The sequence below is a fragment of the Scyliorhinus canicula genome, chromosome 10 (genome assembly GCF_902713615.1).
Source record: "Scyliorhinus canicula chromosome 10, sScyCan1.1, whole genome shotgun sequence".
NCBI lineage: Eukaryota > Metazoa > Chordata > Chondrichthyes > Carcharhiniformes > Scyliorhinidae > Scyliorhinus > Scyliorhinus canicula.
The window spans coordinates 5,545,492-5,572,787 of NC_052155.1; the positions used below are offsets into that span (position 1 = coordinate 5,545,492).

Here is a 27,296-nt window from a genome sequence, read left to right on the forward strand (position 1 = left end):
CTCTGATCATCTTGTATGCCTCAATTAAGTTACTTCTTAACCGTCTTCTCTCTAAGGAAAACAGCCTCAAGTCCCTCAGCCTTCCCTCATAAGATCTTCCGTCCATACCAGGCAACATCCTGGTAAATCTCCTCTGCACCCTTTCCAATGCTTCCACATCCTTCCTATAATGTGGCGACCAGAACTGCACACAATACTCTAAATGCGGCCGCACCAGAGTTTTGTACAGCTGCAACATGACCTCATGGCTCCGAAACTCAATCCCTCTACCAATAAAGGCCAACACACCATAGGCCTTCTTCACAACCCTATCAACCTGGGTGGCAACTTTCAAGGATCTATGTACATGGACACCGAGATCTCTCTGCTCATCCACACTACCAAGAATCTTACCATTAGCCCAGTACTCTGTCTTTCTGTTATTCTTCTCAAAATGAATCACCTCACACTTTTCTGCATTAAACTCCATTTGCCACCTGTCAGCCCAGCTCTGCAGCTTATCTATGTCCCTCTGTAACCTGCAACATTCTTCCACACTGTCCACAACACCACCGACTTTGTATTGTATGCTTCAATTAAGTTACTTCTTAACCGTCTTCTCTCTAAGGAAAACAGCCTTAAATCCTTAAGATGATTAGTGTCATCTTCAAATTTATTCACCCATCCTTCTACGCCCTCCTCCAGGTCATTTATAAAAATGACAAACAGCAGTGGCCCCAAAACAGATCCTTGTGGTACACCACTAGTAACTGAACTCCAGGCTGAACATTTCCCATCAACCACCACCCGCTGTCTTCTTACAGCGAGCCAATTTCTGATCCAAACTGCTAAATCACCCTCAATCCCATGCCTCCGTATTTTCTGCAATAGCCTACCATGGGGAACCTTATCAAACGGTTTACTGAAATCCATATACACCACATCAATTGCTTTACCCTCGTCCACCTGTTTGGTCACCTTCTCAAAGAACTCAATAAGGTTTGTGAGGCAGGACCTACCCTTCACAAAACCGTGTTGACTGTAATCAAATTATTCCTTTCCAGATTATTATAAATCCTATCTCTTACAGCTCTGGGATAATAGGAAGGGAAGAAATACGAGCTGGAGGAAGCCATTTGCCCCATGATATGTGGAGTGAGAGACATTTCCAGCTCTTCACCTTGACTCCTACTTGAAGCTGATGGGTTTGGAAGCTTTGGTGTTTTGTCAAAGGAAAGAAGAAATTGTGCGACAACCGTTCGATGATCCTATCTGAGGAAACAACAGGTTGGGGTTAATTTCGGCCAAATTGGTCTGCGTCAGCGTGATCTTCAAGATTGCAGAATGATCACAACCTTCAAGAAAGGCGACAAGTTGAACTGGAGCGACCGCAGGGGCACGACATTGCCGACTGCTGGCAAAATCCTAGCCAGGTAACTCAACATCCTGGGAGTCCTCAACATCGACTCTGGACCCCATGCAGTCTCATGGCTTCAGGTTAAATATGGGCAAGGAAACCTCCTGCTCATTACCACGTACCGGCCACCATCAGCTGATGAATCGGAACTCCTCCATGTTGAACAACACTTGGAGGAAGCACTGAGGGTGGCAAGGGTGCAGAATATACTCTGGGTGGGGATTTCAATGTCCATCACCCAGAGTGGCTGGGTAGTACCACCACAGACCGAGCTGGCCAGGTCCTAAAGGACAATAGCTGCTAGACTGGGACTGCAGCAGGTGGTGAGGGAACCAACAAGAGGGAAAAACATACTTGACCTTGTTCTCCAACCTGCCTGCTACAGGATTGGATTGGATTGGATTGGATTTGTTTATTGTCACGTGTACCGAGGTACAGTGAAAAGTATTTTTCTGCGAGCAGCTCAACAGATCATTAAGTACATGGAAAGAAAAGGGAATAAAACAACATACATAATAGGGCAACACAAGGTACACAATGTAGCTACATAGACACCGGCATCGGATGAAGCATAGAGGGGCGTAGTGTTAATGAGGTCAGTCCATAAGAGGGTCATTTAGGAGTCTGGTGACAGTGGGGAAGATGCTGTTTTTGAGTCTGTTCGTGCATGTTCTCAGACTTCTGTATCTCCTGCCCGATGGAAGAAGTTGGAAGAGTGAGTAAGCCGGGTGGGAGGGATCTTTGATTATGCTGCCCGCTTTCCCCCGGCAGCGGGAGGTGTAGATGGAATCAATGGATGGGAGGCAGGTTTGTGTGATGGACTGGGTGGTATTCACGACTCTCTGAAGTTCCTTGCGGTCCTGGGCCGAGCAGTTGCCATACCAGGCTGTGATGCAGCCCGATAGGATGCTTTCTATAGTGCATCTGTAAAAGTTGGTAAGGGTTAATGTGGACATGCCGAATTTCCTTAGTTTCCTGAGGAAGTATAGACGCTGTTGTGCTTTCTTGGTGGTAGTGTCGACGTGGGTGGACTAGGACAGATTTTTGGAGCTGTGCACACCTAGGAATTTGAAACTGCTAACCATCTCTACCTCGGCCCCGTTGATGCTGACAGGGGTGTGTACAGTACTTTGCTTCCTGAAGTCTATGACCAGCTCTTTAGTTTTGCTGGCATTGAGGGAGAGATTGTTGTCACTGCACCACTCCACTCGGTTCTCAATCTCCCTCCTGTATTCTGACTCGTCATTATTCGAGACCCACCATGGTCGTATCGTCAGCAAACTTGTAGATGGAGTTGGTACCAAATTTTGCCATGCGGTCGTGTGTGTACAGAGTAGGGGGCTAAGTACGCAGCCTTGCGGGGCACCGGTATTGAGGACTATTGTGGAGAAGGTGTTGTTGTTCATTCCTACTGACTGTGGTCTGTAGGTCAGAAAATCGAGGATCCAGTGGCAGAGTGGGGAGCCAAGTCCTAGGTTTTGGAGCTTTGATATGAGCTTGGCTGGGATTATGGTGTTGAAGGCGGAGCTGTAGTCAATAAATAGGAGTCTGATGTCAGAGTCCTTGTTTTCAAGATGCTCGAGGGATGAATGAAGGGCCAGGGAAATGGCGTCTGATGTGGACTGGTTGCAACGGTATGCGAATTGCAGTGGATCATGGCGTTCTGGGAGTATGGAGGTGATGCGCTGTATACAGATGTATCTGACCATGACAGTATCGGTAGGGGTGACCACCGCACAAGTCCTTGTGGAGACGATGTCCTGCCTTCACACTGAGGATACCCTCCATCGTGTTGTGTGGCACTACCACCGTGCTAAATGGGATAGACTTCAAACAGATCTAGCAACTCAGGACTGGGCATCCATGAGGTGCTGTGGGCCATCAGCAGCAGCAGAATTATATTCCACCACAATCTGTAACCTCATGGCCTGGCATCCCCCCCACTCTACCATTACCACCCAGCCAGGGGATCAACCCTAGTTCAATGAATTGTGCAGGAGAGCATGTCAGGAGCAACATCAGACATACATAGATATATAGATACATAGAAGATAGGAGCAGGAGGAGGCCTTTTGGCCCTTCAAGCCTGCTCCGCCATTTATCACGATCATGGCTGATCATCCAACTCAACAGCCGAATCCTGCTTTCTCCCAATAGTCTTTGATCCCATTCTCCCCAAGTGCTATATCCAGCCGCCTCTTGAATATATTCAATGTTTTAGCATCAACTACTTCCTGTGGTAATTAATTCCACAGGCTCACCACTCTTTGAGTGAAGAAATGTCTCCTTATCTCTACACAATGGTTTACCCTGAATCCTCAGACTGTGACCCCTGGTTCTGGACCCATCCACCATCGGGAACATCTTCCCTGCATCTACCCTGTCTAGTCCTGTTAGAATTTTATAAGTCTCTCTGAGATCCCCCCTCATTCTTCTGAACTCCAGCGAGAACAATCCCAACCTAGTCAATCTCTTCTCATATGACAGTCTTGCCATCCCTGGAATCAGTCTGGTAAACCTTCGCTGCACTCCCTCGAGAGCAAGAACATCCTTCCTCAGAGAAGGAGACCAAAACTGCACATAGTACTCTAGGTGTGGCCTCACCAAAGCCCTGTATAATTGCAGCAACACATCCCTACTTCTATACTCGAAACCTCTCGCAATGAAGGCCAACATACCATTAGCCTTCTTTACCGCCTGCTGCACCTGCATGCTTACCTTCAGCGAATGGTGCACAAGGACACCCAGGTCCCGCTGCACACTCCCCTCTCCCAATTTACAATCATTCAGGTAGTAATCTGCCTTCCTGTTTTTGCTTCCAAAGTGAATAACCTCACACTTATCCAAATTATACTGCATCTGCCATTGGTTTGCCCACTCGCCCAAGCCGTCCAGATCTTGCTGTAGGATCCCTGCATCCTCGTCACAATTCACCCTCCCACCCAATTTGGTATCATCTGCAAACTTTGATTTGTTATATTTTGTTCCCTCATCCAAATCATTAATATATATTGTGAATAGCTGGGGTCCCAGCACCGATCCCTGTGGTACCCCACTGGTTACTGCCTGCCAATTTGAAAAGGACCCATTAATCCCTAATCTTTGTTTCCTCTCTGCCAACCAGTTTTCTATCCACCTCAATACGTGTCCTCCAATCCCATGAGCTTTAACCTTACACAATAATCTCTTATGCGGGACTTTGCCAAACGCCTTCTGAAAGTCCAAATATACCACATTGACTGGCTCCCCCTTATGAAAGTACTAGTTCCATCTTCAAAGAATTCTAACAGATTTGTCAAGCATGATTTTCCCTTCATAAATCCATGCTGACTCTGACTGATCCTGCCACTGCTTTCTAAATGTTCTGCTATAAAGCCCTTGATAATGGATTCAAGAATTTTCCCCACTGCCGATGTTAGGCGTACTGGTCTATAATTCTCTCCCTCCCTTTTTGAATATTGGAGTGACGTGAGCTACTCTCCAATCTGCAGGGACAGTTCCAGAATCTATTGAATCCCGGAAGATGACCACCAATGCATCCACTATTTCCAGAGCCACCTCCTTAAACACTCTGGGATGCAGATTCTCAGGCCCTGGGGATTTATCCTCCTTCAATCCCATCAGTTTTCCCAGCACCATTTCTCTGCTAATGTTGATCTCCCTCAGTTCTTCCCTCTCACTAAACCTTTCATTCTCCAACATTTCTGGGATCTGATTTGTGTCCTCTTTTGTGAAGACAGAACCAAAGTATGTATTCAATTGCTCAGCCATTTTTTTTTGTCCGTTATTATGCATTCCCCTGTTTGTCGTATGAGGAACGGTTGAGGACTCTGGGTCTGTACTCGTAGGAGTTTAGAAGGATGAGGGGGGGGGGGGGGGGGAATCTTATTGAAATTTACAGGATACTGCGAGGCCTGGAGTGGAAGTCATAGAGTGGAAGTGGAGAGGATGTTTCCACTTGTCGGAAAAACTAGAACCAGAGGACACAATGTCAGACTAAAGGGACGATCCTTTAAAACAGAGATGAGGAGGAATTTCTTCAGCCAGAGGGTGGTGAATCTGTGAAACTCTTTGCTGCAGAAGGCTGTGGAGGCCAAATCACTGAGTGTCTTTAAGACAGAGATAGATAGGTTCTTGATCAATAAGGGGATCAGGGGTTACGGGGAGATGGCAGGAGAATGGGAATGAGCAAAATATCAGCCATGATTGAATGGCGGAGCAGACTCAATGGGCCTAATTCTGCTCCTATATCCTATGGTCAGTAGGGGGCCTACATTTGTCTTTACCAATCTCTTTCTCTTCACATATCTATAATATTAGCTTTTAGCTTTTTTAGTGTGTTAGCTTTTATTGGTAGAGGGACTGAGTTTCGGAGCCATGAGGTCATGTTGCAGTTGTACAAAACTCTGGTGCTGCTGCATTTTGAGTACTGCGTGCCGTTCTGGTCGCCGCATTATAGGAAGGATGTGTAAGCATTGGAAAGGGTACAGAGGAGATTTACCAGGATGTTGCCTGGTATGGAGGGAAGATCATATGAGGAAAGGCTGAGGGACCTAAGGCTGTTTTCGTTAGAGAGAAGAAGGTTAAGAGGTGACTTAATTGAGGCATAGAAGACGATCAGAGGATTAGATAGGGTGGACAGTGAGAGCCTTTTTCCTCAGATGGTGTTGTCCAGCACGAGGGGACATAGCTTTAAATTGAGGGGAGATAGATATAGGACAGATGTCAGAGGTAGGTTCTTTACTCAGAGAGCAGTAAGGGTGTGGAATGCCCTGCCTGCAGCAGTAGTGGACTCGCCAACATTAAGAGCATTTAAATGGTCATTGGATAAACATATGGATGATAAGGGAATAGTATTGATGGGCCTTAGAGTGGTTTCACAGGTCGGCGCAACATTGAGGGCCGAAGGGCCTGTACTGCACTGTAATGTTCTATGTTCTATGTAGTCGAGTCGGAAACTTTAGGTACCTTCAAGCGGCTATTGTATAGGTACATGGATTACGGTAGAACGATGGGGTGTAGATTAATTTATTCTTAATCTTGGACAAATGTTTGGCACAATATCGTGGGCCGAAGGGCCTGTTCTGTGCTGTATTTTTCTATGTTCTAACTGTGCTACTGGTTCAATAAGTCAGATTGAACTAACTTCAAGGTCTGGAGTATCTTTTGGTTAAAGCTACATCCAGTTGCAGTCCAGTTACCCCAGAGTACATAACACAACAGTGGCGAAGGAGAGATTGACAAAGGGGAGTGTTAATGGTGTCACTGAGAGATGAAGAGTGCCAAAAGGGTAGGTAACAGAATGTGTCAATGGGAGCAACACTGAACAATGTGGGATAGGTGGCCATGTGGGGGAGGGGGTGAGGTCATATTGGGGCAAGCCGAGATGACTGAAAAACAACAAACCACAAAAGGGGGAGACAGGATGGACGGGAAAGGTCACAGTCTGAAGTTATTGAACTCAAAGTTGAGTCCAGAAGATTGTAACGTGCAACAATGAGGTGTCGCTCCTCCAGTTTGCGTTGGGCATCACAGGAGCACTGCAATAGGCCGAGCATGGATATGTGGGCAGGAGAGCAAGATTCTTCATAACACTAGAGAGCAGAGTGCTGCTGCCAGAAATTCGACGTATCAACACTCATAACACGCCTCCCGTCCTCCAGGAGTGGTAAAGCATTCTCACCTGTCAGCGCTGTACACCTTTCCTTTCAATTTGACTTGTGCGTCATTTTTTTAACTGATGCTTGCTGAAAAAATTACTCAAAAATCACTTATGAGCTCAACCCCCGCTTTGGGTGATCTGTGACTCCCAAGCTTAAGCCAAAACGTACAGCTTGTAGAACTCTGAATCCAATTAGATTTCTGCCACAGCAAATCCATTCTTCACTGACCTGACAGAGCATCGTAGAATTCATCATCACTCAGTACACTGTGGGGTGGGGAGCCTTTGACTAAAGATTGTTCAAGTTCATGATGTTCACAGGCCAGAGTCTGCAGAGCTTCGGAAAGGATTTTGTTTTTCTCTTGTTCCTGCGCTAGTCGCAGATTATGCACCTGGGGAGGGAAGAGAGAAAGAAAATGAGAGTGATGGCGAGAGCACGGGAGGGGGGGGGGAAGAGGGCATGAAGGGGGGCAAATAGAGAGCCCGTGGAGTGGGAGGGGTGGAGAAAGAGAGAGCCCATGAAGGGGGAGGGGGAGATGAGAGCCCGCGGTGGTGGGGGGGGGGGGGGGGGGGATAGCAACAAAAATAAAATAAATCCGGGCCTAATCTTTAGGCTTTGTGGGATCTTGCCGTGTGCAAATTGGCCGTTGTGTTTCATACATAAAAGAGCAGTGACTTCAATTGTTGAATGTACATAATCGCGTCGCAGTCTTAACGCGTAAAGAGCAGAATCTCTTTCAACTTCACTGAACTCGTTAAAATCCCAATTTAAACACTAAGACTCAACTCCAGCACAAACACGAGTGTTTTTATTGCCCCCCCCCCCCCCCAAATCGAGCAGGAGGATGGCTAATGGCAAACACACAATGCACAAGACCGCAATTGTGCAACGCACCTCAGTTCACTTCAGTAACAAACGCAGCCAAGATTAAATAAAGAAAAGCAAAGAGGCACAAGCCTTGAAAGGAAAAATACTAATTTCCATTAGGTTTTGCAAAATATTGCCACACCAGGCATGTAAGAAGCATGTTATCTGCAAGACAGTGAAGTGTAAATACCAAAATGGAACTCATAATGTAGTCATAACATAAATGGAACGAACCTCGAATCACCTCCCCATGACATTCAATGACATTCCAATTGCTGAATCCCCCACAATCAACATCCTGGAGGTTACTGTTGACCAGAAGCTGAACTGGCTGGGCGAAGATCAGATCAGAGTCTGGGAACACTGCAACGAGTAACTCACCTCCTGACTCCAGCAACACTCAACAAGCACACCACCATCCAGGACAAAGCAGTCCGCTAGATTGCTCCCCCTTCAACAAACATTCAAACCCTCCAATACCGACGAAGAGTGGAAGCCATGAACACCATCTACAAGCTGCGCTGCAGTAACTCACCAAGTTAGACAGCAGCTTCCAACCCACAACCTCTATCGTCTAGAAGGACAAGGGCAGCAGATACTTGGGAACCCCACCACCTGGAGGTTGCCCTCCAAGTCACTCACTATCCCGAATTGGAAATATATCGGCCGCTCCTTCACTGTCACTGGGTCAAAATCCTGGAACTCCCTCCCTGACAGCACAGTGGGTGTATCAACACCACGTGCTGTGCAATGGTTCAAGAAGGCAGCTCACCACCAACTTCGCGAGGGCAATTGGGGATGGGCAATACATTCTGACCTCACCAGCAACGCTCACACTGCACGAATGAATTTTAAAAACCCAATTGTTTTCAGTGGATAGCAGCTGGTTGACGTTATGTAAATACACATTCTGCTACCCAATTATCCAGGCATGACTCACAAATCTAGAAAATGCTGGAAACACTCAGGGCAGCATCTGTGGTAAACAGAAAAATGAATAGCTGGGGCCTGCTGTACGTTGCTCTGTCCCTTCACATGGGCTTCTCCAGTAAGTTCTCAAAGGATTCAACAACAGATTACTGTGCAACTTGCTGAATGCTCCCAATGTTCTCTATTAGTTTGATTCCAGGTAACAACAGGATAATGCAGCACATTCTCCCTTTTTCAGAATGAATCACAAATGACCTCAAGTGAAGTTCAGGAGTGATCGGAGAACTGCACTATCTAAACTTTAATACAAGGTGGATCAGTCACAGAAGTTACAAGAGCAAACAGTGCAACAACATTTAAAGAAAACGACAAGGAGGGTAATTGAAACTTTGGTTTCAAAATGGACCGAACATTAGCATCTGTAAATCAAGATTCAATTTTGAGATAAGGTATTGGTTTAAATTTACCCAGGTTCCATTCAGGGGGTTAGATTCACAGATCTCCAAAGTAATACCTGACGAGGGACAGATGAGAGGTCACAAAGTAAAAAAGTAAATTCGCCGTAGTCCCAGATGACAATAGGCTGCTTTCCCCTCTTGAGGAATTCCGCATTCCCCATCTACCCCCGATAACCTTCGATTCCCTTGCCTTACAGGAATTAATCTACCTCCACCTTAAAAAATATTAAGCGACCCTCCCCATCCCCCGCCATCTGAGGCAGAGAGTGCATGCAGTATCCCAGAAACTGTATATACGCAGTATCCCAGAAACTGTATATACGCAGTATCCCAGAAGCTGTATATACGCAGTATCCCAGAAACTGTATATACGCAGTATCCCAGAAACTGTATATACGCAGTATCCCAGAAGCTGTATATACGCAGTATCCCAGAAACTGTACGTACGCAGTATCCCAGAAACTGTATATATGCAGTATTCCAGAAACTGTATATACGCGGTATCCCAGAGACTGTATATACACAGTATCCCAGAAGCTGTATATACGCAGTATCCCAGAAACTGTACGTACGCAGTATCCCAGAGACTGTATATACACAGTATTCCAGAAACGGTATATACGCGGTATTCCAGAAACGGTATATACGCAGTATCCCAGAAATAGTATATACGCAGTATCCCAGAAACTGTATATACGCAGTACCCCAGAAACGGTAGATAATCAGTATTCCAGAAACGGTAGATACGCAGTATTCCAGAGACTGTATATACGCAGTATTCCAGAGACTGTATATATGCAGTATTCCAGAAACTGTATATACGCGGTATCCCAGAGACTGCATATACGCAGTATTCCAGAAACGGTATATACACGCGGTATTCCAGAAACGGTATATATGCAGTATTCCAGAAACTGTATATACGCAGTATCCCAGAGACTGTATATACGCAATATCCTAGAAACAGTATATACGCAGTATTCCAGAAACTGCATGTAGTATCCCAGAAATTGTACGCAGTATCCCGGAAACTTTATATACGCAGTATCCCAGAAACTGTACGCAGTATCCCAGAAACTGTACGCAGTATTCCAATAAGTAAAATGTAGATAAATTAGTAGCCATAGAATGAAGCCTCTCCAACTTTGGAAAGTCTTGGTTTATATCAGGTGCGGAATATTAATCTTCAAAGAAAAATTGGGGTGTTGTGAAATCAAGTTTGATTAAGTAGAGTTTCCGCTGTCTAGAACGGTACCGAGTATTCAAGCTGTGATCTAACGTGTGACTGATACAGTTCCAGCTTCACATCCCAACTCTTCTATTCTGTGCCTCGGTCAACAACAGCAAAGTATCCCATATTCCTTCTCAACCAGCGTATCTATCTGTTCGGCCACCTTCACAGATCTGTGGTCATGCTCCTCAAGGTTCCCTCTGTTCCTCGACACTTTGTATCCAACGATTTATCGAGTATTATGATCGACATGAGATTGCGACTACCTCTCGGTGGAGTAGATACAGTTACAAGAAGCACTGCTATTGTACAGCAAATAAACTCCACCTGGTGTTTTGGAAGTGAGGATCTATTCAAACCCAAATAATAAGTACACCAAACTTTCAGTTGATCGTGCGTTGGGCCCAACTGCAAAAAGCATGGAGGCACAGGGGCAGAACGGGAAAACGAGAGAGTTCCGAGACTCCCTCACCTCACTTCCTCAGGTCAACAGATCATTTTGATGCAAAAATCAAATATTACAGATGCTGGAAATCTAAAATTAAAAAAGCCGAGGGCAGCACGGTGGCGCAGTGGGTTAGAACGGTTGCCTCACGGCGCCGAGGTCCCAGGTTCGATCCCGGCTCTGGGTCACTGTCCGTGTGGAGTTTGCACATTCTCCCCGTGTTTGCGTGGGTTTCGTCCCCACAACCCAAAAAAAGATGTGCAGGGTAGGTGGCTTGGCTACGCTAAATTGCCCCTTAATTGGAAAAAATGAATTGGATATTCTAAATTTATTTTAAAAAATTTTACAAAGCCACACTGGAAGTATTAAACAGGTCTGGCAGCATCTGTGGAGGGAGCAGAGAACATTCTAGAACAAATAAGTCCTGATGAAAGGTCATTGACCTGAAATGTTAGCTGTTTTTTTCTTCAAAGAAGCAGCCGTTTATTTATTTATTTGTTTATTCGTTCATGGGACGTGGGCGTCGCAGGCTGTGCCAGCATTTATTGCCCATCCCTAATTGCCCTTGAGGGGGCAGTTAAGCGTCAACCACATTGCTGAGGGTCTGGAGTCACCTGTGGGCCAGACCAGGTAAGGATCATTCTAAAGGACGTTAGAGAGCCATATTGTTTTTTACGACAATCATTAGACTTTTAATTCCAGATTTTTATTGAATTCAGATTTCACCATCTGAAGAGGCGGGATTTGAACCTGGGTCCCCAGAACAGAACTCTTCTAGTGATCTGTATATGCTGGTATACAAGAGGTGAACGTGTGTAATATAGTGCGAGACAACCACTAGATGGCAGCACCAGATCTATGTATATAAACTGGACTCAGAGGAGGTTCCCGCCTCTTCGTATCAGGAGTGACGAGTGAACAAAGTAAGAAGTCTTAGAACACCAGGTTATAGTCCAACAGGTTCACCTGAGGAAGGAGCAGCGCTCCGAAAGCTAGTGATTTGAAACAAACCTGTTGGACTTTAACCTGGTGTTGTAAGACTTCTTACTGTGCTCACCCCAGTACAACGCCGGCATCTCCACACCAGTGAACAGAGTGTTCGAGGTATAGCTTAGTTAGCAGGTGTAGTTAAACATTATATAAACTTATGCTTATTTATCTAATCTTCAGTTCTAGCTGGAGAGGAGTGAACAAGCTCAATAATCGTTACTCAATAAACAGTATTTGCATAATTTGAAGACTGATAGTTTTACTGAACATCAACTATCAGATCATTCAGGAAGCAAGCAAAAGAGTAATGAGATATTACTACAACTTAATATAACAGGGGCCAGTGATTTAGCACACTGGGCTAAATCACTGGCTTTTTAAGCAGACCAAGGCAGGCCAGCAGCACGGTTCAATTCCCGTACCAGCCTCCCCGAACAGGCGCCGGAATGTGGCGACTAGGGGCTTTTCACAGTAACTTCATTGAAGCCCACTCGTGACAATAAGCGATTTTCATTTCATTTCATTTCCTAACAGGTCTGTACTAATCCAGTGACAATACTACACTGCTGCCTCCCTGTTTTAAGAGTTGGGCTCAGGCAAACAGCAACATCGACCAGTTTGGCTGGACGTGCCTGTTTGGAAGGTGTGACCTTGTTCATCACAATGCAGGACCCCACAAACAAACAGCGAGGAGCAACCAGCCGGTCTAGCTTTGCTGGTGCTGATGGAGGGAGGAGTATTAGCCAGCACAATAGAGAAACTCGGAAAGAGAAACAGAAACTGCTGGATAAACGCAGCAGGTCCAGCAGCATCTGTGGAGAGAGAAGCAGAGCTAACATTTCACGCTCACTCGTAGGGAAGGGAATCCCGACAGGAATTCCAGCCAGACGTCTCTGGTTTTAAAACGACAGAATGGAATTGATCAGTTGGATGGAAAAAAAAAAGTAACATCCAACGAAAAGCTATTTGTGATTATGGAAAGTGGGACAGACACAGAAACGAGGAAGATTTCATCTGTACGTTGTCTTTAATGCCGAAACATCCCAAAGTGTTTCTTAGAAGAGTACCATAGAAATTTACCATAGCAATTGCAGTGCAGAAGGAGGCCATTTGGCCCATCGAGTCTGCACCGGCTCCTGGAAAGAGCACCCTACCCAAGGTCAACACCTCCACCCTATCCCCATAACCCAGTAACCCCACCCAACACTAAGGGAACTAATGGACACCAAGGGCAATTCATCATGGCCAATCCACCCAACCTGCCCATCTTTGGACTGTGGGAGGAAACTGGAGCACCCGGAGGAAACCCACGCACACACGGGGAGAACGTGCAGACTCCGCACAGGCAGTGGCTCAAGCCGGGAATCGAACCTGGGATCCTGGAGCTGTGAAGCAATTGTGCTAACCACTGTGCTACTGTGCTGCCCCGTTAGTAGTTAGACAAGAATTCACATTGAGCTAAAGGAGGTGACTGGATTATTACACTGGCCAGGGCCAGAACAACACATCAACCCCAACATGTTGGCAACAGGATGTCACATAAATTACCCAAAAAACATCAACTATTTGCATTAACATCAAGGTCAAAACTGTTGGTTTCCGAAGCTTCAAATGCTCAGCTTATTCTGGACTGTAACAGCTGTGCTTACTCACCTTTCTGCCTTGTTTAGGCGCACTATGCAAGAACAGGTAAATAGCGTTGCGCCCAGCTGCAGCAAAGCAGGCACAATCAGAAATAAATAATTTAAATAAAGCTCCTGTTGCTGCATTGCCAGCAGCATTATCTAGTTTCTTCAATAGCGATCTAGTGCACGTTAAACCGGTCGCAAGGACACGAGACGGCTTCTGCAGAAAGCGGCCTCGGTTGACAGGTTGATACGTGTACCTGTTCCCTCACCTGTGCATCACCTCAGAAACAGGGCAGGAGACGGTCAGGGTGACAGCCATTGCCATCAGTGACCTGGCTACGATCGAGGAAGGGTGGAATCCAGGACAGTCCTCTGGAGCTGGGACAGCGAAGGGAAGATGTTGCCGGGTAATGGGAGGTAACTGTGCTCACAGTCATAGAGGGTGTCATTTCAGACTTTGGTGCCCGGGGACATTTTAAAGCAGCTCACTGCACTCTGATGAACTGACGAGTCCTGGAGAAGTGCTCACGGGTGCTTGAAATAAAAAAAGGTATGGATTCAAAATGTTTACACAATGCATTCATTTTCCCTGGATGTTTCCCGGGTATCCTCGTGAGAAACACCTGAAGCACATTTCGCACAGCAACTTAGTACAGGCGCTCCAAAATCTCAGGGGGGGAGGGAGGCGTTTGATCTGAACGCAGAGTAACAAACCAGGCTGACTCGATTTGTTTTTCTGTACACCACAAAGCAAGCCATTCAGCCCAACAAGTCCATGCTGGAATTCCAAATGCTCCATATGAGCCTCCTTCATTGAACGCCACTGATATTTCCCAGGATTCCTTCCTCCCTCATGCACGCATATCTTTCCCTTAAATGCATCAATTAAGAACGATGCATTTGCACAGGTAAGTTGGACTGAGGCCGAGGAAGGACGTGAAGAATCGAAGGATTTTAAACATTTAAAAATATATATTTCTATTCAATGTTTTTCATCAAATATATAATTATACAAAATATCAAAAGAACAACTAAGTAGCCAAGAACACATCAACACAATAAACAACCCAACCCCCAGTACCCCTGACACCGGCTGCCAGCCACGTCCTACCTCCCCGTTATACCACCCTCCCTCACTGACTCCTCAATCCTTCTTGAACAATCAATGAATGGTTTCCACCTCCAGGCCCCCCCCCCCCCCCCCCCCCCCCCCCACCCAACCGCAGGAATTCTGCCAGGTCGCTCAGCCACACCCCTGCCTTGGGCGGCGCAAAGTTCCTCCAACGTACCAAAATCCGTCTCCGGCCTATCAGGGAGGCAAAGGCCAATACATCGGCCTCTCTTTCCCCTCCCCCCCCCCCCCCCCCCAACACTCGCGGATCTTCCGACACACCAAATATCGACATCTCCAGACATGGGGCCACTCTCACCCCCATAACCGCGCCACATTTCTGTTTCACCCCGCCGGCAGGATGATCCGTTACGCCGGCTGGTTAATAGGGTTTCCCATTGTGGGGCAGCCCCACGTCGTCGGGAATCCCCCGGGCTGCCGGCAAAACGGAGCATCCCCCCCCCAGCGGAGAATCCAGCCCAACATCCGTGAACCCCTGCCAGAACTCCCTCAATCTTGGGCACGCCCGAAAACACATGGACGTGATTGGCGGGCCCCCATCGCGCACCGCCCACATATACCCCCCGCCACCGTCATGTGGGCCCTCTGTACCTCTTTAAACTGGATGAGGTTTAACCACGCACACGGCGAGGACACATTCACCCTCCGCAAGGCCTCAGCCCATGTCCAGACCCCCACCCCTTCTCCCAACTCCCATTTGCGCTTAACATCCTCCACCAGGGCACCTTCCCACTCCACCAGTTCCTTATAAATATCCGCCACCCTCCCATCCCCTATTTCATCCTCCAACAGAAGCTGATCCTGCAGCACCAGAGGCGGAAGGCCGGGAAAGACTGCTCCTCTCTCCTCACAAAATCCCCAACCTGCAGGTACCAAAACCCATTCCCCTTGGCTAACTCAACCAATTCCTTCAACTCTTCCAGCCCCGTACATTTGTCCCTATAAACAAGTCCCTGAAGGGATTATTTTAAACTTAATGCACTGGGAAGAAGTTGACTATTGCTGAAAAGAGGGTCATTGTGTTGAAGCTTTTTGTCTTTTTTCATAGAACTTACAGTGCAGCAGGAGGCCATTCGGCCCATCGAGTCTGCACCAGCTCTTGAAAAGAGTACCCTACCCAAGGTCAACACCTCCCCCTATCCCAATAACCCAGTAACCCCACCTAACACTAAGGGCAATTTTGGACACTAATAGCAATTTATTATGGCCAATCCACCTAACCTGCACATCTTTGGACTGTGGGAGGAAACCGGAGCATCCGGAGGAAACCCACGCAGACACGGGGAGGATGTGCAGACTCCGCATAGACAGTGACCCAAGCCGGATTCGAACCTGGGACCCTGGAGCTGTGAAGCCATTGTGCTATCCACAATGCTACCGTGCTGCCCATTGCTATCTTGCACTCATCACAATGCAAGAATACCAAATTTTGAATTGTCACAACAATTTGGTACTCTTGTGTAGTCCTGATGAGTCCAAAGTCAAAAGCTTCAACAACATGTGCCTCTTTTCAGCATTATTCGGGTTCAATAATACCAAGTGACTGTTGTCACCGGACGGCACGGTAGTGCACAGGAAACATGGGAGCGCAGTGGTTAGCACTGTTGCTTCACAGTTCCAGGGTCCCAGGTTCGATTCCCGGCTTGGGTCACTGTCTGTGCGGAGTCTGCACATTCTCCCCGTGTCTGCGTGGGTTTCCTCCGGGTGCTCTGGTTTCCTCCCACAGTCCAAAGTTGTGCAGATTAGGTGGATTGGCCAGGCTAAATTGCCTTCAGTGTTCAAAAGGGTTTGGTGGGGTTACTGGTATAGGGTGGAGGTGCGGGCTTAGGTAGGGTGCTCTTTCCAAGGGCCGGTACATGCTCGATGGGCCGAAAGGCCTCCTTTGCACTGTAAATTCTATGATTCAATGTTGTGAAGCAGGTTGGTTTAAATCAGTAAAGGTAGACGTGATTGGTAAATCGGACTTTGGGTAGAATAGGGATTGGGCGATGAAGCAATGAACAAATCGGCGACTTTGGGCGGTGGAAAACGAAAACAGAGTTTTAAACAGTGAGAATGAAAGATCCGAATGGTGGAATGGTTGCAGTCAGGCAGGCTGGGGGCGGGGTGTTCTGGCACTTTCCGCTGGCGATATCGCCCAGTCCCCCTGAAGGTGATTCACTGCGGCGGGTTCCCCGGTGGCGAGTAACGCAAATTGCCACAGAGTTTAGCGGGACTGGAAGACACCATCGGCAGCCAATGAGGAGCCGTCTCCACTGCCAGAAACCCAACCCCCCCCCCCCCCCCCCCCCCCCCCCGTGGAGGAGGAGGAGGGGGCGATGTGGAAAATCCCAGCCAGTCTGTCTGTTTTAACAATAGGAGGTAAACGTGAGAAATTTTGGAAAGATTGTGTGGGATTAATGAAATATTTCACTCTAGGGAACTGCAGGCGGCCATTTAATCGCTTCGAGCCTGTTCCATCTCTATTCAGTGAGATAACGAACGCGATTTACCGGCTGCCAACCAGAACTGACGAGACGTCGCGATCTGGGTCCCAACCCAGTGTTTAGAAACCCACAATGACCGTGCCGACTCCGGATCGAGTGGCATCTACCCGCCTCGCGGAGGTGGCCCCGGCCGGGGCGCCCTTCAGCACTTGCGCCCACAATCGGAGGCCCCTGGGTGGCTGGTACCTGGGCCAGGTGGCAGCCTGGCACTGCTGGTACCACCCAGGGACCTCGGCAACGCCAACCTGGCACCCTGGCAGTGCCTCCTGGATGCCAGCCTGGCACTGCCAGGCTGCTCTGGTGACAATGCCAAGCTGCCATCCCCCGCTGAGGCCCAAAATAGCAAATAGGTACAAGCGCCGGGAATGACCCCCACTAATCCCGCCCAGAACAGACTCTGATTCCCTTTGGAAAGATCGCCCCTCATGGCTGTTATGTGATCTAACTCCACATACCCACCATTCGCCGTATTTCCCTTAATACCTTTTGATTCACAAAATCTTTATCGAATTCAGACTTAAACTAAACAATAGACCCTGCATCAATTGTCATTGGCTCTACTTGAACCTTGTGACATTCTCTAGATACCAGTACACGCAGCATCAGTTTTCGCTTACAATCTTTACCAGACTGAAGCTCTGGCCGAATTATTAAAATTTCATGCAGATTGTGCAACGTAACAGCACAGTTTTTGGTCTGGTTTGTCCTTTGAGCTGATGTAGAAGCAAGCTCATTTGTGGCGACCAATTTTGCTGAAGCGTTAATCACAAAAGTGACCACTTGCAGCCTGGTGTTCTGACACGAGGTTAACAATCTGAAGCATCAGGTCTGTTTTTGCTCTCCACAGGTGCTGCCTGACCGCTCAAATATTCCCAGCATATTCTCTTTATATTTCAGAAGTGAGTTTATTCAATCAAATACACAATTTATTGAGCATCTCATTGGCATTTCAAAACGATTCAAAAACACACACACATGCGCTAAAGACACCTGAAATTCCATTGGCAAAGTATCAAAATAGTTTTGGGAATAAGAATGGAAACTTACATCCATGACTGATGCGCGATCAATGAACACAGAAATGAAGGAGTAGTCCCAATCGAAGGCTTTAATCTACAAGAAGTGTGCCCAGCAGCTTGAGTACAGAAAGAACGATGGCTGCTGGGAAACACGGGTTCTTATACTCCGCCTCCATGGGCGGAGCTACCTTCATCTTGCCCAATGGGAAAGCAACACTTGAAATGAAATTAAATGAAAATCGCTTATTGTCACGAGTAGGCTTCAATAAAGTTACTGTGAAAAGCCCCTAGTCGCCACATTCCGGCGCCTGTTCGGGGAGGCTGTTACGGGAATCGAACCGTGCTACTGGCCTGCTTGGTCTGCTTTCAAAGCCAGCGATTTAGTCCTGTGCTAAACAGCTTGGGCCAATGGGCAGCAAGCCTTCTCCACCAATAGCAGCTCACACTCCCAGGTACCGTAGTACCTCAAGTCATACTACCACAATGACCAAAGGGCTGTTCAGAGTTATCTGTTTGATGTGACCATCAATTCACTCGGAGACTCGTGTCGAAGTAAACAGTGGTTTTAATCAACTTACAACTTTGCCTGCCTGCGACTGGTACAATACTGAAGGCGGTCCCGCAGGTCTGCTGCTCTTATACTTCCTATAAGGGGCGGAGCCATGGGCAGAGCCCGTACATGTTCCAACATGTCCCCCTGTGGGTGAAGCCACACAATGGCCCATAGATGGAGCGCACAGGGTTAATAACATAGTATAATGTAATACAGTATACTGGTGAATTAACAGTATTTATACATTCACCACACTATTGAAAGATCATCACCAAAGCTCTTTACAGACGAGACAAATATCTAAAGTTCAGCCGAATCAACCATTCCAAATAGAACAACTATTTCTGCTAATTTGTTCAGCGCACTACCAGTTTTAAGTGGTAACGAAACACTACACCGTTACACTGAGCGAATATTTACTGTCGCTGGATTATTGCTTTCAGACACCGTATAAATTGACGTCCGAACTTCTCTGGAAACAAATGTGGCGAGATCTTAAATTGACTGTTTTACAAACTTTCTGCTTCGCTGCCCGGCTTCCTTTTTAATTATTTTTTTTGGCAATATAATAAATCCATCCTCGATGCACTATTTGAAAAATTTTGAATACCACGAACATTAAGGATTACTGTTAATATGAGTTTAGCCCTCTTCCGTGAGCGACAAACTCACAACGGTCACATTTAAAATGAGAATAATTAGAAATGACACCTTTTAAACGGTGGAGGGCAGGGAAAATAAGGGTCAGAGGCCAAAGGTTACATTTTAAATATTCCCGTCGGATATGAAGAGGGTAAACCTATTTTGGGCACCACGCCCTGTGCCAATCCACCGGAGGCAACACAACCCCAAGGGCAGGGTTCCACCGGCAGCAGGGTTCCACCGGCAGCAGGGTTCCACCGGCAGCAGGGTTCCACCGGCAGCAGGGTTCCACCGGCAGCAGGGTTCCACCGGCAGCAGGGTTCCACCTGGGACCCTGGAGCTGTGAAGCAACTGTGCTAACCACAATGCTACCGTGCTGCCCACTGACAGCCCCCATGTCAGCGGTCTTGCACGTGGATTTGGAGCCCAGTCCCCTGGGAGCCACATTCAGGGTGTCGGACACGCTGGAGCTGCAGATGGGAGCGGGGGCAGATGTTTTAGCCTTCGCCTCGCTGATCGTTCACAGGCGGGTGCTGTTGGAGTGAGGATCAGCTTCCCCACCCTGTGGCTCGGTGCGGCTGGGGGATCTAATGGAGCTTTTGTATCTGGGAAAAGGTGAAATTTGCTTTGGGGGGGGGGGGGGGGGGGGGGGGGGGGGGGGGGAAGAGTGAGATTATATGGGGCCCTGGTAAGGCCACATCTGGAGCACAATGTACAGTTTCAGTTGATAAAAGCAAATTACTCGGATACTGGAATCTGAAACAACAACAGAAAATCCTGGACAATCTCAACTTCTGACTGTGCCCCCAAGTTTTAGTCGGTAACTTAAATAAAGGTTTGCCTTGAGGTAGGTTCTGCTGACAGTAGGGGTGTTTTAAAAATAATAGAATACAGATAAAATAACTTTGATTTTAAATCTTTAACTTGATTAAAATGGCTGATCAAATATTCCCATGTGCAGCATCTTCCTGCAGCCAGAGTAAATTAAACTGTAGGCTCCCTCTGACAAAGCGTGCATTAACGTTCCTAATTGCTCCTCTGTGCACACACACAGTTTCTCTTGCTGTTAATGTAACTCCCCCGATCCTAATGCTGCTGCTAAAGCAGATTGTAAATAATTCATCTGGGCATTGAAAATACTATTAAAGAAAGCCAGACTTGACTGAAGGCCCACCAGTGATATTACTCTTCAATCCAAGTGGCAGTGACAATAATAATAATAATAATAATAATAATAATAATAATAATAATAATAATAATCGCTCATTTGGCACGAGTAGGCTTCAATGAAGTTACTGTGAAACGCCCCTGGTCTCCACATTCCGGCGCCTGTCCGGGGAGGCCGGTGCGGGAATTGAACCCGCGCTGCTGGCATTGTTCTGCACTGCAAGCCAGCTGTTTAGCCCACTGTGCTAAACCAGCCCCGAAACTCAAAGTAATGTGAGAACTTTAGAATCTCGATGTTGCCAGAACAGGAGCCCGTGGAGTCAGCGAGCACGGGGGGGGGGGGGCAAACCGGCGGAGTATTGGAGCACGTTCCTGGCATGTCGAGAACCATGGCAGTGGCTCGAGCGTTCAGGAAATTCTGGCTCTTTGTTTTGTTTGGTTGAGCTCATTTGCAATCCACTTACAAATGCTTCCCACCCCCTTGTATCTGCAAAACTAAACACATTGCTAAACGTTCAGTGCAAGATATTCAAAAAACTCCCCCCCTTTGCCCCTCAGAGCAGGGCTGTTTCTTCAGCGTCGTCAGCCAGGCATGACTTTCCTGTTGTGAAGGCAAACTCGCTGCACATATTTTTCCCGGTGTTTTGACGATTTTCTCCTTCAGGGCGCTCCCTCTGAACATGTGCCCTCCCGAGGCTGGTGCTTTTCAATGGTTGTTGGTGTTACAGTTTCACTTCCCGGACATGCAAACTCCACTGTGCCACCTTGCCCAACAGCAGGGCTGTATAAATATTTGCCGTTGGGCAAGGTGGCACAGTGGTTAGCACTGCTGCCTCACAGCGCCAGGGAGCCGGGTTCGATTCTGGCCTTGTGTGACAGTCTGAATGGAGTTTGCATGTTCTCCCCGTGGTCTGCGAGGTTGGCAAGAGCAGTGCCAAGGTGCCAGGCTGGCATTTCCCCAGCGGCGGGGATCAGGCCCACGGTGCCTTGCGCGTGTGAGGTGGGATGCGGGAAGGCCAGAGGTCCCCGTGATTAGGAGAGTTGTGGCTTTTGGGGGGGGGGGGGGGAATTCAGGTGTCACATGGCTGATCACATCACAGGTGTCAGGGTTCAGAGGAGATTTACTAGGATGTTGCCTGGTATGGAGGGAAGGTCTTACGAGGAAAGGCTCAGGGAATTGAGGTTGTTTTCGTTAGAGAGGAGAAGGCTGAGAGGTGACTTAATAGAGACATATAAGATAGTCAGAGGGTTAGATAGGGTGGACAGTGAGAGTCTTTTTCCTCGGATGGTGATGACCAACACGAGGGGACATAGCTTTAAATTGAGGGGTGAGAGATATAGGACAGATGTCAGAGGCAGTTTCTTTACTCAGAGAGTAGTAGGGGTGTGGAACGCCCTGCCTGCAATAGTAGTAGACTCGCCAACTTTAAGGGTATTTAAGTGGTCACTGGATAGACATATGGATGAAAATGGAATAGTGTAGGTCAGATAGGCTTCAGATGGTTTCACAGGTCGGCGCAACATCGAGGGCCGAAGGGCCCGTACTGCGCTGTAGTGTTCTATGTTCTATGTTCTATGGCATGTCGAGAGATCGGGACACTGGCCAGTGGAGCTCCCGAGTGCAGTGTGGCCTTGTTCAGTTTCCCTGCTCGGTAGTGTGGTGTTTCTCGACACTGCGAGTGTCGGCTAAACCCGTTCGGCACGGGACTCTGTTCCAATTTAGATCACGCCGTTTGTTTTATAATGGTATGATTCCTGCTTTAAACAGAGTAAATTTACAATTCTCATGGATACATTGGACATCAAACTGTCTTGGTCTTGTGTGCATGTTGACATCCATATACAACAGATGTAGAACGTAACCAAATAAATCAAACCCTGAGGGACTGACACAGGGGAATTAATATTGTTTTTTTGATTTGTGAAATTCCCTTTGCTTGTGGTACACAAGATCATGAAGAAATATTAATGCTGCTTAATATTTCTGGTTTTGTTATCTGCTCTCAACAATTTTCCTTTCCGGTTGCTCCATCCTTTGGCGATCTCTCGCCAACGAGTTTGATTGTCCACCTGAGCAACCCCGTGTTACGGGTCACGGGTTCTGTGGGTCAATACGTGGCTGATGAGCCCGATCCTAGAGTCGCATCTTCGACTGCACACTCGGCAGGTGTATCCAGGAGGAGGGATCGCTCCTTGGATTGGAGATCCATGGTATTACTTTCTCAGGCTCCCTTTCCAGCCTCCCCTTGCCGTTGGGTGATCTCGAAGAACTATGTCCCTTCAATCAGGAGGTTCCTTTCAAGTAGGATTCTTCTGAGAAAGAGTCTCTTAGGGGTTGACGTCTCTGTTGCATTTCTTGAGGTAAACCTTCAAGGTGTCTTTGAAGCGCTTCCTTTGTCCTCCTCTTGTTCGGGAACCTTCCTTGAGCTGGGCGAAGAAGATTTGCTTTAATATCCTAAACACATGGCCGGCCCACTGGAGTTGGTTTCGGATGATCATGGCCTCGATGCTGGTGCTCTTGGCTCCTTCAAGGGCACTGATGTTAGTGCGCCTGTCCTCCAAGCTGATGGGGAGAATCTGTATCAGACAGCGTTGATGGTCTCTCTCCAGGGACTTGCGGTGGTGTCTGTACGTAGTCCAAGTTTCTGAGCCGTCAAGAAGAGTTGGGAGGACACGATGATTTTGGTGTCAACACGGATGTCGCGATCGTTGAGCCCTCTTGTCCTCGGACTCCGACGGCCAAGCTTTGAAGCTGTTTAATAGTAACTAATAGAATGTAATAAGAAGCTGGAATACTGAACAGATGCACAGTTATCTGTGGAGAGGGTAGCAGTATTAACGTTTTGTGTCGGTGACCCTGCATTGGACCTGTGAAATATGAGGTGTAGCAGTTTCTACGGGTCTTAGAATGGTTCTGATGAAAAGTATCTTTCCCTCCACTGAATGCAGCCTGACCTGCTGAATGTTTTCTGTTCACATTTTGGATTTACAGCACTCGCAGTAGTTTGCCTTCGCGTTGGCATAGGAGAGAAACATCTCTGACTGTACGTCATGTGATTTTGAATATTACAAGGGTGCAATATGACCAAATGACCACCCACAGTGTCACTATTTGTCTAGTTTCTATAAACTTGGTGCAGTTGGGTCATTTTTCTGCTGTTTAGTCTCTCTCAGAGCATTGGGTGTTACGGGGGCTGCATTTCTATTGTCTACCTCCCGTGTCTTGTCCCAGTGGGTGACGTTGATGGATGGGCCGGGGCAGTGAGGATTGTCAGGTTGTCTTCTATTGGAGGCTAGTTCAGAGCTCGTTTTGATCCTGCTCCCAAATGCAGCCACACCCCATTTCGTTCCTGTGGGAGTCGATGGGTAGCAGCAAACAGGAGCAATGAGCTTGATTTTTCAATCCCTCCTTGTTGATGCCCTTTGAGGTTTCAATTTGATCTTCCCCAGTGGCTCCTGAGAACTCCTGGGAATATAGGCCGAGTCTATTCAAGGGGCAAACCCCTCGTCGGCCCAGGAATCAGTCTAGCGAATCTTTGTTGGACTCCTGGGGTCAGTATATCCTTCACTGCGCAAGGACACTAGAACTGTACAAAAACAGAACATATTGGAAAATCTCAGCCGGTCTGACAGCGGGGAGAAAAGGGAGCTAACGTTTCAGGTCTGGATGACTCTTTGTCAAAGTTGAGATTGTCCAGGATTTTCTGTTGTTGTTTCAGATTCCAGTATCCGAGTAATTTGCTTTTATCAACTGAAACTGTACATTGTGCTCCAGATGTGGCCTTACCAGGGCTCCATATAATCTCACTCCCCCCCCCCCAAAGCAAATTTCACCTTTTCCAGATACAAAAGCTCCATTAGATCCCCCAGCCGCACCGAGCCACAGGGTGGGGAAGCTGACCCTCACTCCAACAGCATCCGCCTGTGAACGATCAGCGAGGCGAAGGCTAAAACATCTGACCTCCGCTTCTATCTGCAGCTCCAGCATGTCCGACACCCTGAATGTGGCTCCCAGGGGACTGGGCTCCAAATCCACGTGCAAGACCACTGACATGGTGCTGTCAGTGGGCAGCACGGTAGCATTGTGGTTAGCACAGTTGCTTCACAGCTCCAGGGTCCCAGGTTCAATTCCGGCCTGGGTCACTGTCTGTGCGGAGTCTGCACATCCTCCCCGTGTGTGCTTGGGTTTCCTCCGGGTGCTCCGGTTTCCTCCCACAGTCCAAAGATGTGCAGGTTAGGCGGATTGGCCATGATAAATTGCCCCTTCGTGTCCAAAATTGCCCTTAGTGTTTGTTGAGTGAGGTTGCTGGGTTATGGGGATACGGTGGTGTGGGCTTGGGTAGGGTGCTCTTGCCAAGAGCCGGTGCAGACTCGATGGGCCGAATGGCTTCCTTCTGTAAATTCTATGATTCTATCATATAGTTGCTAGACTGATTCAGTGGTAGGTGATAAGGAAACCAAGAGGGAACATTATACTTCACCTCACCCAAGCTGCCTATTGTACATGTACCTGTGCATGATAATTTCGGTAATAACAATATAATAATAATCATTTATTGTCACAAGTAGGCTTCAATCATGTTTCTGTGAAAAGCCCCTAGTCGCCACATTCTGGTGCCTGTTCGAGGAGGCCGGTATGGGAATTGAACCCACGCTGCTGCCTTATTCTGCATTACAAGCCAGCTGTTCAGCCCACTGTGCTAAACCAGCCACTGTGTGAGGTGAGAGTGACTGCCCTTGACATCAAGGCAGCATTTGACCGAGTATAGCAACAAGGAGCCCTGAGCCCTCGCTAAACTGAAGTCAATGGGAATCAGGGGGAAAACTCTCTGCTGGATGGAGTCATACCCGGCACAAAGGAAGATGGTTGTGGTGATTGGAGGTCAATCATCTCACATCCAGGACATCACTGCAGGAGTTCCTTAGGGTAGTGCCCGAGGCCCAACCATCTTCAGCTGCTTCATCAATGACTTCCCTTCCATCGTGAAGTCAGAATGTTCGCTGATGACTGTACAAAAATTCATAACACATCAGATAATGAAGCAGTCCCTGCCCATATGTAGCAAGCCTGGACTATACCCTGGCTTGAGCTGACAAGTCACATTTACACCACACCAGTGCCAGGAAATAACCATTTCCAACAAGAGAAAATCTAACCATCTCCCCTTGACATTCACCAAAAAGAGAAAATGCTGGAAAATCGCAGCCGGTCAGGCCATGAGGTTACAGATTGTGGTTGAATACAATTCTGCTGATGGCCCACAGCACCTCATGGCTGCCCAGTCTTGAGTTGCTAGATCTGTTTGAAGTCTATCCCATTTAGCACAGTGGTTGTGCCACACAACACGATGGAGGATATCCTCAATGTGAAGACGGGACTTTGTCTCCACAAGGACTGTGCGGTGGTCACTCCTACCGATACTGTCATGGACAGATACATCTGCAGCAGGCAGGTTGGTGAGGATGAGGTCAAGTATCTTTTTCCCTCTTGTTGGTTCCCTCCCCACCTGCTGCAGTCCCAGTCTAACAGCTATTGTCCTTTAGGACCTGGCCAGCTCGGTCTGTGGTGGCGTTACCGAGTCACTCTTGGTGATGGATATTGAAGTCCCCACCCAGAGTATATTCTGTGCCCTTGCCACCCTCAGTGCTTCCTCCAAGTGGTGTCCCACATGGAGGAGTACTGATTAAGTGCCAACTGTCGATCCTGGGCACAATAAAAGGAGCAACAAGCTTTGAAAATGAAAATCGCTTATTGTCACGAGTAGGCTTCAATGAAGTTACCGTGAAAAGCCCCTTTGTAATGTAACCGTGGAAATGTTTAAGAATGCTGGCATATGCACCTTGGCATGAGCAGGAGGAAGAGTCACTGGATTCAGCATTGCTGCTGGGAATTCAGATTGAGAATCTCAGAAGACCAGGGGAAATTATTATTTAACACACATTGGACGCAATGACTCGGTGAAAGAGGGAGAAGTGACCCTGTTGGAACTAGGAGTAACTCTGGGCTAGTTCCTGTAAAAATATTTCTGTGGAAAGTGCAGTGTAACCTATAAATGAGTCGTGGGATGCTTGGTTGTCTTAGCAAATGGGAGGGGGGGGGGGGTTTATGTTATTGGCATATGAGACGCCTAATACACACACACACACACACACACACACACACACACACACACACACGTGAATGTGTGTGTGGAGTTTGCACGTTCTCCCCGTGTCTGCGTGGGTTTCCCCCGGGCGCTCCGGTTTCCTCCCACAGTCCAACGATATGCGGGTTAGGTGATTGGCCAGGCTAAATTTCCCCTTAGCGTCAAAAGGGTTAGGTGGAGTTACTGGGTTATGGAGAGAGGGTGGAGGTGTGGGCTTGGGTAGGGTGCTCTTTCTAGGGGCCGGTGCAGACTTGATGGGCCAAATGGTCTCCTTCTACACTGTAAATTCTATGATTCTATAGAAATCGATGGCGATTTTCCAACTTTACAAGATTTTCCCACCGGTTGCAACCCAATTGTAATTGGATAGTCGATTCAGATTCTGTGTCCACTTTTGTGCTTCTAAAATATTTCAAGTATTCATAATATACGTCAACTGTGTTTGTAAAAAGACAAATGAAGGCCTTGACTATTCCCCACTTCATGGATATAAATCTGATTATAAAGAAAGTTTCAAAGCTTCATTTTAAAACCCTTTGATGT

General features: G+C 47.5%; 1 protein-coding gene across 5 annotated transcripts in view; it reads right to left on the reverse strand.

Annotated features, from left to right (window-relative positions):
- Nucleotides 1–27,296, reverse strand: part of osbpl1a (oxysterol binding protein-like 1A) — a 242,783-nt gene that overhangs the window by 93,425 nt on the left and 122,062 nt on the right. For all 5 annotated transcript variants that reach the window (XM_038808561.1, XM_038808559.1, XM_038808562.1 and 2 more), the window contains one exon: nt 7,288–7,450. In XM_038808561.1, the coding sequence (XP_038664489.1) occupies nt 7,288–7,450 (163 nt within the window). The remainder of the gene's footprint in view (nt 1–7,287; nt 7,451–27,296) is intronic.